The sequence below is a fragment of the Acromyrmex echinatior genome, chromosome 7 (genome assembly GCF_024713525.1).
Source record: "Acromyrmex echinatior isolate Ae372 chromosome 7, ASM2471352v2, whole genome shotgun sequence".
NCBI classification, from domain to species: Eukaryota; Metazoa; Arthropoda; class Insecta; order Hymenoptera; family Formicidae; genus Acromyrmex; species Acromyrmex echinatior.
In genome coordinates this window covers 7,433,876-7,447,507 of record NC_141858.1, presented here as the reverse complement: position 1 = coordinate 7,447,507, position 13,632 = coordinate 7,433,876, and the positions used below count along the sequence as shown (strand labels likewise).

Below are 13,632 nucleotides of genomic sequence, written 5' to 3'. Positions count from 1 at the left end.
GTTAATTATAAATGTTAAGAATTATTAAGAATCTTAATTTTAATTAATATTTAAATAAGTTATAAGTTTTACGATTTTTGTTTTTAACTTTAAGTTAAGAAGAATAATTATTCGTTGTGATATAATATCTAATTGGTGATATTTGTTTATGATATTTGTTTATCTATTTTTTCGTTTTATACATTAATAATGAAAAGGAATAAAATGTAAGCTCTGATTAAAAATATTTAGTTTATACATATAGAATAAGATACAGAGCTGTTTTGAGGATTTTGTTGATTGAGAAATAATAATACACTGCAATTATTACGAAAATTTTCAATTTTCGTTGGCGTAAAATCATTTACGAAAATTTATTGTGCGCTGTTGGTGCAAAACAGAATTCATTTATAATTTTAATACGGCACTACACAATGACCAATAGAATTATACGTTCAGCATTTATTAATCCGTCATTATTAATTTAATTGAACAACAAAGCGATTTTATTTTACACAGTACCTTGTACAAGAAATTGAAAATAGGTGTGCTGTATAGAATATTTAGTGTAGTTATTTGAAACAGAGCTGAATTTAATTACATTTAAAAGCCAAAATCAATGTTTCACGCACATTCAAATTACTGAAAAATATAAAGCCAAAGTAAATATTATAAATGGAAAATATGTGTAAATCTTATGCATACGTATATATAATTATCAGAGATTTCATCACGCTTTTTTTTTTAATTAAAATCATCCGTGACATCATTCATAATATTAGACATTTAAATATATTATATATTGTTTTTAAAATATGAATTAAAATTATGTTATTTTTGTATATTTTAATAAAATTCTGCAATATCTTTTTCACACACACACACACACACACACACACACACACACACACACACACACACACGCGCGCGCGCGCGTCACATACATTTTTTTTAAAGATATTTTTTAATTTATTAAAATTATAATTTAGCATTAAAAAATGATGATAAAATCAAGCTCTTTTATTATCTACGAGGTATTATTTTTCAAATTTAGTACTCATAAAAAGTTTTGATATATAACATATAATAATTATATTTTAATAAATAATTTAATATATATGATTACATTTATTTTGTAATTGCACTTTTTTATTGTTAATTGTATCAATTTTTTATTAATGTTTTTTCGAAATATTATCCGATACATTTGAATTTTTTACGACTCTTTATCTCATTCCTCAATATTTCCTTCATTGTTTTGCAATTGTTTTTTCTTTGTTAAAAGAATTAATCTTAACAAATACAGTTGTTCCGATTTACTTTGGAGACAAAAAATTTATAGATAGATAGTTCGCTACGAGTTGTTTCGTAAAGATGAAACAATTCTTTTTCTAAAAATATAGTCGGTTTAGTAATGCAAGAAAATTTTCTTGAAGAATTAAAGTATGCGTCGGCGAAAAATTGTTGAAACTGGCTTTTGTGTCGGGCTATATGTTGGTATAATTTACTATGTTGAGTCTGTCGTGATTATTCGTTCTGTAATACATGCCACTCCTTGTTTGTGAGCGAACAATCAATGGCCGAGTGGAATGAAGTTCATATTGCAATATGCAAATTAATAACGTTGAAGAATGTAAAATATTGTTTTATTTCTTTAATTCAGTAATTTACATTTTTATTCGCATGTTTAAGCAAATATTAAAATAATTGTGAAAATTGTGAAAGTGTAATGTGGGACGTATACAAAGTGATTTTCTGTGTGTGTACGAATACAATAATAAAATATTTTCATTAAAAAAATTAAAATAATAAAGTATTTTTAGTCAGAAAAACGAGAGGGGGAAAAAAGTGAGAGGGATGTGAGAGAATAAATTTGATAAACGATCACGTATTACATTTGAACTCATTTGTAATGAGACATTCCGAACCATTTTTTCGTTTTGCAAGACTTTCCACGAGTAGTTATTTTCGCGATTTTTTTTTTCTTCAATTTTTATCCATTGTGCATTTACCACCATTTTTCATACTTTTTTTTCTATTTTTTTTGCTTTTTCTTGCTTCCTTTCCTATCTCTTGTCTTTTTCCTTATCTCTTTTTCTGTTTTTATGTCTTCTCGATAACGATAAAAATATTTCTTATTCATGGTCTATCGCGATCTAACTCAACGCTTCTTATACCGAAGATTTTTACGGTGCCAGTCTCACTAAGATTGATGAAACGACATACTGTCGATTCGCGAAAATCGATTTTCGAGAAGGACGAACTCTTGTCTACGAAATTTACTCGTTTCTGCCTTCCTCCTTCTTTTTTTCTTTTTCTCTTTCTACATCTCTTCCTTCAGCTTCTATCGTTTTTGAAGGAAACTACATGTCTGCCTTTTCTCGCGGGAAGAGTGCACAAAGGCAGACGAACGATGTGGAAGCAAATTAATCAATCATCTTTCCCGAACAAGTTCCATCTTTGCACGGTCTAATGGAGAACAGTGTTGCGACTATTTCTAGAAATCGTAGTTATCGGAAAACAAAAATTTTTAGAAAAAGTCTTTGAAGCAGTAAAGGATTTTTTGTAAGATTTGCAAAAGATAAAGAAAGACAAAAAACATATTTGTTTATACTGCTCATTATTTTTATTTATATTACACAAGACCACAACAAAATTTTTGAAGAGCAACTCAAACCAGAATAGATGTTTTATACAGATTTTGCTCACTACATCCGAATTCGTAAATTGTTTTGTTCTATTACATCTAGTTTTTTAGATAATCAAAAAAATGAAGGAAAATCTATAAAAATTGAAACATTTAAGAAAACAGCCGAAGTAAATCTAAAAAATGTAATCTTAGAACTGATTTAATATATTTTGGCACAGTTTATCAAAGTGTAACAAACAAAAATTTTACTTTACAATTTAAGTACTATAGCCTTATATGTTATACGCACCGCATAAATTTATGCTGATAACATTTTGTGTTTCATCAACTCTGTGCTTAACTTAATCTAACTTATCTTCCAAAAGTAACAATTAAAATAACTATTTTTAGAGCGTAAAAAATCTTCCGTGATTTATGCAGATCAATTGACTGTTTATTGCACAAGAGTATTTTATCGATTTTAAAATTTTATGAAGCGTTAGGCTATATAATGGGTATCTAACATTAGTAAAGCAAAATTTTTTTATTTCTCATACTTTGTCAAACTTACTAAAATATATTTAAATTAGTTCTACGACCGTACATTTTGATGTCATATTTATTTTTGCTCTTTCCTCAAATGTTTTAATTTTGATAGACTTTTCCATCATTTTTCTTGATTATCTAACAAATTGGATATGATGGAACAAAACGGCTTACAAATCGAAATTCAATATCAGAATCTATAAAAAACGCTTACTCTGATTTAAGTTGTTCTCCAAAAATTTTTTTGTGGTCCTGTAATTATTAGATTGTTAATCAAAGTTATGCATGTGCGCACAATTACGATACACGTTTACATCAGATAACTTTTATCGTATTTAAAAGTGATTGTTCGCAATCCACAACAATGCAGCAATATTATACAATTCCAATATTCTGATAAATAAACATGAATCTTATAACGCAGGATTGTAACTGATCGTTTTTTTAAATACTCCGGGACAAACGTAAAAGCACGCGGGAAACTTTATTATAATCCATGATGAAATGAGATTTTGCGCAAAAAAAGATACTTAATGGATTTAATCACAGCGATGCAATGCAATCCTCGAAATAGCGAAATGTACGATAAGGATATTACGTGTTGTGCGGGTGTATTAATTTAAAATTCAATTTCCGCTGATGTATCTTCTTGTTGCAGGAGACGAGATCCTCTACCGTGACGAGATAGGCAATTTGTTGATCTACAATGTCAGCTCGGCCGCATCCAAGAGTCTGTTGGACTCCAGCAATCCCGTAAGTTTTCTTAAACTTCTACATGTTGTATGAAAGTTCTCGTGGCGGATTTCGAAGTTAGCATGAAATTTAGAAGCGCTCGTTCGAGAATTTTTACTTATTGAATCTCAGAATGATCAGTTATTTTACTTGAGTTATTATATTCCGCTTATCTTCTTCTTTCTATCTGTGCTAATAACAGTAGTATTAACATAAGTTACAAATGAAACAATAACGATATTAAATTAAAATTATATTGAATTTACACTGAAGCGTAAACAAAACTCATATTAATTATAGGTATTAATTAAACAAAGAAAACAATATGCAATGTTAATTATACACATCAATATACAATTAGCATAATAACGTGAAATATGAAATGTGTCAATTGTGTTATCAGAGGTAATCAATTATCGTAGAATGTGTACTCCAGTACGAGCCAGTTTAGAAGGTGTACGCAAACATTTTTGCGCATACGCATGCGTTAACGTATGCACAATTATTGTCGCATTAACGTGCGTGTGATTAAATAGAAATTGCTATATGAATAGTTGATACGAATTAATTGTATCATCACCATCGCGCCCCACTTCCGAAATCACAGATCGAAATATATCATGAAACGAAAGCACTATATCCCATATACGTGTTCCCTACTTCATCTCTTCCTCCGCCATTCTCCTAATTTTCTTTCCCGCTCTAATTCATATTCTTGCGTAATCAATTAAATCACCCTGGCTACTAATCCTGGTACGAAGGTGCGTGTATATATACGTATATGTAAAAGCGGAAGCCGCGAATCGAATATGAAAGCAGAGAAACGGGCGAAATCAGAAAGAGGGGCTGAAACTATTTCACGATGCAGAGAGGAACGAGAGACGTAATGTAATGTGCAATATCGAGCTTGATGCCGAGTATGCAGCGGGCAAACCACGCGTCCATCGTTACTCCCGCGTCACCGCCGCGCTGTCGAAGAGATCACTGGAACGGTAATTGCTTGTTATCTTTCACATTCTGACGCATGCAATCTATCGTCGACGATTCTCATTCGTACGCGTGTAGATATCCAGCTGGTTACTGTTGTAAAATGATTCATTACGACATCTGTAATATGATGCCTATCTCAGCAAAATTTAACATTGCGAAATGTCTCCTCGGAGGAAAGTCTAAATGATGTATTTACGAAACATACCGTTACACAAAACTATTTGTCATATACTTTTGATATATTGCAACTACGTTATTGAAATCTATTTGAATTCAATATTGTACTGTTTATTTATTGAAAATTTGGTATTGTAATAAATATTATACGGTAGTAAATGTTTCTTTAAATTTCAAATTTAAAAAAAGACAATTTTATGCACAAAAAGAATGGTTTTGCTAAAATATTCAAAAAGTTAGACATAGATCTGTAATAAATAATATTGTCGGACATTAAAAGTAATTATATGGAACACTTAAGTGTTAATGACAATCCTGGGGCGATTACAATAACTGTGGCCTCTCAAAATAAAAGTTATTTTTAAAAGCGTTTTTAAAAAGGAATAAGAGCAAAAAAATTCTATAATTAATATTTGATTTGATAATCATATTTCAATTTTATGATCAATTTGATAATAACTTTTTAAATAATGATTGTCGACTAAAATGTTCTGGAGATTATTCAAGACATTGATCTTTACAAATTATATTAAGACTTTCACCTCACCTCCCCCCTGCTACGGGGCATACGACTTTTACGTGAAGCGACGATGCTTTTGGTTTGTAATTGTTAGTTATTTTAGTATCTGTTGACTAGAGAAGTTTTTTTACTATTTTTTCGTATTTCTCGCTAAAAATACTTCCAAAAATTACTTTCATTTTGAGGGACTACAGTTATCGTAATCGTGTCATAATGCAACAAAAAATATTCTAGCAGTCAGTTTGAGTGTTTTGTAAAATTATTTTGATGGCTTATATAGGGTGTCCCGAATTTAAATAGCCAAATTTTGGGAAATTGATAAATTAAGAAAAAAAAATTTTTTAGGGATATGCTCGTTTTCTCCTCGTTTTGGAGGAAGCCGCAAAAAAAGACAAAATGTAATTTTCGGAATATTATTGTTATCAAAGTGGAATATTATTGTTTTTGTGTACGATTTGAACGATAATGCTTTAAAGATAATATGAGAATACGCGCCCTGATTTCCAAACAGAAGAGTGTCGGATCGGCGAATCATTACGTTGACCAAATCAGTGTTTGGCTGCAACACGAGGTATCCGTATAAGATTCTACGCATGCATTGCTACAAGAGGCCAACATTTTGAACAATATCTGCATTAACCAAGTGACAAAAAAAATAAATAAGTGTGAATGAACAATAATAAATGATTTATTAAAACTGTATACATGAAGACACAATAAGTAAGAATTTAATTATTACGGTCAAAGCTAGATCTTAGATGCTATTAAATAATGTCTATGTAAATTTATATATTAAATATATAGCCATTTGAACTGCGCGCTGAAATGATTTTCAGACTTATAAACGCAATTAAATTACTATAATAATATCGCAAATTGAATTGATAAGCAATTTAATAAATTGATTAGCAATTTAATAATTTGATGCTCAATCTGGCATCCAATTAGAAAGATGTTAATGAAAAACTGTAATACTTTTCACAATAAATTTATTTACAGTTTTTCAGCACATTAACATCTTTCTAATAGGATGTCAACATAGATTGAGCATCAAATTATTAAATTTCTAATCAATTTAATGTGCGATATTACTATATAGTTTATTGCGTTAATTTATAAGTCTGAAAATCATTTCGGCGCGCAGTTCAAATGATTACGTATTTAGTATATAAGTTCATATAGAGATTATTTAAAATGAATAAGTAATAAATAAGTACAAAAAGGAAAACTACTATTTGTCTCTTTTGCGATTTTTTTTCAAAATGAAGTAAAAACGACTATATCTCTCAAGACCTTCTTTTTTAATTTATTGATCCCCTATACATTCTCGAAGTTTGGCCATTCAAATTTGGAACACTTTATATAAAATTATTTTCAGATCTATAGCTAAATTTTTTAATACTTTAATAAAACCATTCTTTCCTTTTATATACTTATAAGACAAAAAACATTGTTGGAGTTATATTACTTTTTATTACTTTTTGTGTTGTAATAATAATAGTATCGTAGAGCGATTAAACCTAATATTTTTATTTAAACAATGGGTCTTATTAATATTTTATTTAAACAATAGATCTTATTAATAATATCTCATTCTGATAAAGAAATAATCTATTTCATTCCATCTATTCTTCTTCAACTTTCATAAATAACGGATAAGCGGTTTCTTCATGTTTTCCGAATAAAACCTCATCAGATGCCGTCGCCGTAATCAGCAAGAAAGGGGTAAGCTGATTCTTTCAATTAAGCAAGTGGCAGGGGGAAGCGCTAAAGAGAAATTGCAACAGCTAACCGGTGCGACATTTTTAAATTTTATTTTTATCGTCGAATTTGCCGTCCTTTCTTACTCTCTCGAGTTAAATGAAGTCTTCCGCGTTTCGTGCATTACTTGAAATCTTACAGGACTGTTTTCGCGCAAGTCCTTTTTGCAATGTCGATGGAGAGCAGCCTTATCGAAGCTGTATTCCTTGTTAGCCTGAAAGCTGTTAGGGAGTTTATGACCCATGTACCTTCACTTCCATATATATGTATACATCCATACATATATACATACACATATACATATACATACACACACACACACACACACACACACACATATATATATACATATATATATATATATTATATATATATACATACACACACACATCTCAAGGGCGGTCTTTGAGTGAGTACATTTGGACAATTGCATTCGGCGAGCCTACTCGCTGTTTCAATGCAGGTGCATTCCAAATGAATTCTATATATAGGAAGTTCACGGTGCAATTTCCCAAATATACTTAATCTTAATTAATTAAGATTGCCTTTGAGAATTTAGATACTTTCTCTTATTAACAATAAACAGAGTATTTAAAACTTTTAGATAAACTGTATAAATTTGTTTTTTTACGTCAAAGTGAAAAATCTATATATTAGCATAAGTTTCTACCTCTAATATACGTATTTACTTCCGATATCGATTATTTAAAAAAAAAGACAGATTTTCATCTGTATTGTCAGTATTTTTTATTAAAAAAAAACAAATTCTGAATTGTATGGTAGTTTAAAGCTATTTTTTTATTTCACGTTCCGTATGAAAATTTTACATGTTTAAGAGTAACAAATTTATTAGGTACGTGTCAAGCTGTCCCAGCAGAATACTTTGATATTAGTTCGGAAAGTTGCTAATAGAATCACAACTTTTATCATGTAACATGATAAAACTGTCAGCGTCAATTTATCTGTATGCCAATATCATATTTGTTTGCCTTTTTTTTTACTCTTAAAAATTTATTGAAGAAAACATGTATAAGTGTATGCATAAAATTATTACAGTTAAAATAACCAAACTTTACAATTATATTTATTTTACTGTTGCATCACAGTTTACTATATAAATTTTATTTAGATTTTAATGAAAGTTTTGGGTGTGGTTCCGAATGATCTCTACTCGCGATTGATCTGAAATTTTACACATTACAGTTTAACGACACAATTTATTAAATAACTTTTTAATTGCATAAATAAATATTTTTATTTTTTCTCAAAATGAGAATATTCTGAAATCATAACACAATTATTGAATATTAATTATTATTGTAAAATCTTCATTAAGGATGTATCATATGTTTAGTCTCTGCAAAAAATAGAAATTAGTAATTTAAATTTTCTATTTACATATATAAAAAAAAATATATACATATGAAACGGTTTAATAAGATATTCAATATTTATATTTTAACGATATAGTTTAATAGTTTAAACGAAAATATTCTTATTTTACCTTAATTTTTTTTTAATGTGTCTACTTTTTATTGCACTAATTTTTTAATCAGGTTCTAATATTAGGGTTGCTGCCAAACTTTTTTTATTATTCGGCGCGCAGTTCGAATAAGTACAAATATGGTATATATGCAATATACATATAATATATATTTATAATAATTTAGATTGAATTATTTAAGCATTAAAGATATAGTAAGATATAAGTTTAATCGTTATGGCCATTACTTCTATTTCTTACAGTTAACTTTTGCTATTACTTTCAAATATAATATAGAAAAACCTATAAATTTTTTATGTTAAAGAACATGTTTATTTTAAGAATATAGTATATTTCGAAGCTGAAAGGAATGTATTTCTTATTTTATATTTAACTTAAGGCGAATGCTGGAGTGACCAAATTGTCAGGACTTTGCAGATCGATAAAAATCTCCTCATTTACTAAATGGAATAAAAGATCCTTTTACAGGATTAAAGTAGACGCAAAATTCGGTGATGCTGCAATAGATTTTATACTAATTGTAAAATTGAAAAGAAGTTAAAAACTGACATTTTTTTCAACTCGTAGAGCTGTCACCTAATAAAGCCGTGATCAGACTATGCATTGGAAATTGAGATTATGCTCTATATGTTGTCTCGTCCAGATGGACTATGTAGTCGTGTTCCTGCACGCATCTTCGCAATAGTATTTGAAAAAAACCTAAAATTAAAAGACTGATCCACGCGCCACGCGCGCCATTATTTGCGCATTCACTAGCACTCTCGGATGCTGCCAGCGCGTCGCCACAGTATATACAGTAGTGCAACTCTCCTGATTTTATGTTGTCCAAAATGAAGTGTGCATGCGCGAAATAAGTAAGTTGCCCAGTAACGCCATCTAAACTTCTATCTCACTTCTTTCTTTTTCCGTTCTCTCTTTCAGGGTCATTTAAATGTTCGAGTAGCTGAAATACGGATCAGAGAAAGAAATAGAAGAAAAGAAAATCATGATTAGTTTAATTTAGTTTATATTTCAAAGCTTCATAAAAAAGACTACATGTTAACAGAGTAATAGACATAAAATATGATATAATAGACTATAGTAGACGTAACATAAAATAAAATACAATACAATAGTCATTAGTAGCTTGCAAATAGTTAGGCATCAGCAAAATTGCTGTTACAAAGTCTACCTGCAACAAAACCGGAAATAAGACAACAATGCAATGAGAGGTGAATTATTAACTGAAATCACACACACACACACACACACACACACACACACACACACACACACACATTCACGCACATACACATATCTGCAAACATACCTATTTCGTCAGTCTCGCTTGGATAGTATGAGTGATATATATAATTGCTGGATTGCTTTCGTTTTAGCTAGAAATTGTGAGGATAGGAGGCTATCGATAAAGAATATCTCTTAATTTAACTACGTAATAAAGTAAACTCTTTAATGGCTGTGAATGTACGATACATCGCACTCGTGTGTATACAAGGAATAATAATATATAGTAGGGCGTGTCCAGAGTTGCCAACACCGAAGTTGTCAAGTCACGATCTCGTACTGCCGTCTACCTATCCTCGAGATCGTTTCCTATTGGTCTCTGAATCCTAGTAATTTTTATGTCTGCTTATCTATACCTATTAACAAAAAAATCTTATATTTATACAATAAAAACAACCTCTCACAATCAGCCCCCTTGGTTTTATTGATTCATGGTTGACATAAATTTCTTTACATTTTTTAGTAAAGTGGGGCCACTTAAGGGTTTAGTCAAACAATTTGCTCTCATGTTATCTTTTGGCTCATGCCTAACGAGAATGTTCTGTTCTTTCACTGTCTCTCGGATGTAATGGCATCTTCTATTCATGAGTTTAGATTTTGTTTTGAAATTTCCATCATTAGCTAGTTTGACGGCGTTCAAATTGTCGCATCTCAGTTCACACTGTATCTCATTCGATAATCCAATCTCTTGCAATATTTTGGCAGTCCATGTAAGCTCGTTTACTCCTTCTAACATTGCTTCTAATTCACTTTCTGTGGAAGATAATGCAACTCTCTTTTGTTTCCTGCATCTCCAATGTACTAAATCTCCATTCCAATAAAGTAGGATTCCATTGAATGATTTGGCATCTTCTGTTCTGTCCCACGACGCATCGGTTTCGCATTCTAATTTTTTAATTTTTCTTTGCTTCCCAAACTGTAGTTGATAATTGATAGTTCCTTTCAAATATCGAAGGATCCTCTTCAGTCCTGTCATGTGTATTGTTCTTGGGTCAGTATTGAATTGTGATAAGCAACTTAATGCGAAAGACAGATCTGGTCTGGTATGGACGCTTAAATACATCAGTCGTCCCATTAATTCTTGATAAGTTCGGACGTCAACTCTTTCGCTCTCTTTGTACTCTTCCATTTTTACGTTTAAATCCATTGGAGATCTTACGATGTTACATTCTTCCATCTCGTATAATTCAAGTAATCTTTTTATATAATTCTTCTGATCTACATACACCTTGCCTTCTTCTTGTGTCACTTCCATTCCGAGTACAGTTTTTGCTTCTCCGAGATCTTTAATTTCCATATACTGTTCAATCTTTTTCATGAATCCTCTTTCGAATTCATCATCGCTTGATACTGTTATCATATCATCAACGTGAATATACGAATCTATTTTTTTCTATTGCATAGAATAAACACGGATCTTCTTTAGAATATTTCATTCCGCATTTAATCATAATCTCTGTTAGAAATTCGTTCCAACATTTTCCGGCCTGTTTGAGACCATAAATGCTTCTTTTTAATTTACACACTTTTTCATGGTTTTCTTGTATCCCATCTGGTAGTTCCATGTAAATCTCTTCCTTTAACTTCCCGTGTAAATATGCGGTTTTTACATCGTAAATCTTCATTCTTCTCTGTTTTTGGGCAGATATACTGAATAGCAATCTTATTGTTTCAGTTTTTACCACAGGAGCGAACGTCTCATCATAATCCACTCCAGGATGTTGTCCGCACCCTTGGGCCACCAATCGTGCTTTATATCGTCGCTTTCCATTTGGATCTTCCTTGATGTTGAATACCCATTTGTTCTTGATCACTTTCTTATTTTTAGGTCTAGTTACAGTGTTCCATACTTCATGTTTTTCCATTGATTTTAATTCTTCAAATATTGCCTGTTTCCAATGTACCCATTCACTTGATTGTTTTGCTTCTTGAATATTCTTCGGTACTTCATTCTCCATTGTCATCAATGCCATCTGCTGCCCTTTGATTCTCTCAGACCTTCTAAGATTTCTGTATTCCCCTTCTTCCCTTTGTTCCTCTCTCATTTGTTGTTTTCGAGCTTCTATCATTTCTTTTGTAGTCCCTTTTGGTCTTCCTCTATTTTTCTTTTCCATCTGTTGTATTTCTGTTTCCATATCTTCGTTCTCTGATGTGATGTCATCGCTCTCATTTTTTGAAGATTCTCCTATAACTGCGTCTTCATATTCACTGCTTTCATCTTCTGATCTTGCATTTTCTTCATTTTCTTCGATCCCTTCTTCTTCTTTAGTTTCTTTTTCATCTCTGCACTCTAATCCTATAACTATTAATTCTTCTTTCTTAATTTTTTTAGAATTTTCGGTATTTAATAACTCACATCCGTTCCTAGTCTCATCAAACCTTACATCACAATCAGCTTTTACTTTTCCATTTTCGGGAATGTATATTCTGTACGTATTGTTCATTGCATATCCAATAAATATTCCTTTAATAGCTTTGGGATCAAACTTCTTTCTTTGTGGTTCCTTGTTTAATAAATATGCTACGCATCCGAATCTCCTCATATATTTTACATTCGGTCTCCTACCATTCCAAATTTCATAGGGTGTCTTCCCATGCACAGATGTCTTGCTTCTATTTTTTATATGCACTGCTGTACACGCTGCTTCAGCCCAAAAAACTAGCGGCATTTGTGAGTCTGTCATCATTGTTCTTGTCATTTCTATTATTGACTTGTTAGCTCTTTCTACCACACCATTACACTGGGGTGTTCTTGCCGGGCTTAATTCGTATTTTATTCCTTTCTGGCTGAACCACTCTTGTAAGTTCTTTCCTACGAATTCTCCTCCATTATCAGATCTGATAGCCTTTAACTTCATTCCAGTTTAATTCTCTTTCAGTAAAATTAGCTTCTTTAATTTTTCACCAGCTTCATTTTTTTCTTTTAAAAAATCGATAAATATTACTCTCGAATAGTCGTCGATAATGGTAAATATGTATCTCTTACCGCCATATGACGACGGATTTATGGGACTGTTACATACCAATAAAATCCCCTTATTCTTTATAGAATAATATATTCGTCATAGGTATACAATTTATACTTTACTTTATCTTATCGCTAGATTTCCCTATTTTCCTTATTTCGAAACTGGAAATTCCGTTTCTCTTTTATAGTCAGTTTCTTTATTTGAACATTCAAACTCTAACAGATAGATCACGTTATGTACTTTTAGGCGTCATAAAAATTATCTATAGAATATTCTAGAAAGAATGTCTAAGAATATCACACGATCTTTCTCAAAGAAGCCCTCCTATAAAATAACAAATATAAAAGCGTATTATACATTAACATTATATAATAATAACGTATATTATATTAGCGTTTAACGATTAAGTAATTAGCAGTAAAATAGAAACCTTCCTGAATGCGAGAACGAATATCTTTTTCTTTTTTTCCCTTTTTCTTTTTCTAATAAAGTTAAATTAATCTTAAATATATGAATGTAGTGAATTCGCCTCGCATAAAGG

The 13,632-nt window shown here is 30.7% G+C and overlaps 1 protein-coding gene across 11 annotated transcripts in view; it reads left to right on the top strand.

Annotated features, from left to right (window-relative positions):
* LOC105153659 (A-type potassium channel modulatory protein DPP6) overlaps positions 1-13,632 on the top strand; it is a 635,032-nt gene that overhangs the window by 378,309 nt on the left and 243,091 nt on the right. For all 11 annotated transcript variants that reach the window (XM_087408058.1, XM_087408059.1, XM_087408062.1 and 8 more), the window contains one exon: positions 3,813-3,907. In XM_087408058.1, coding sequence (XP_087264184.1) covers positions 3,813-3,907 — 95 coding nt within the window. The remainder of the gene's footprint in view (positions 1-3,812; positions 3,908-13,632) is intronic.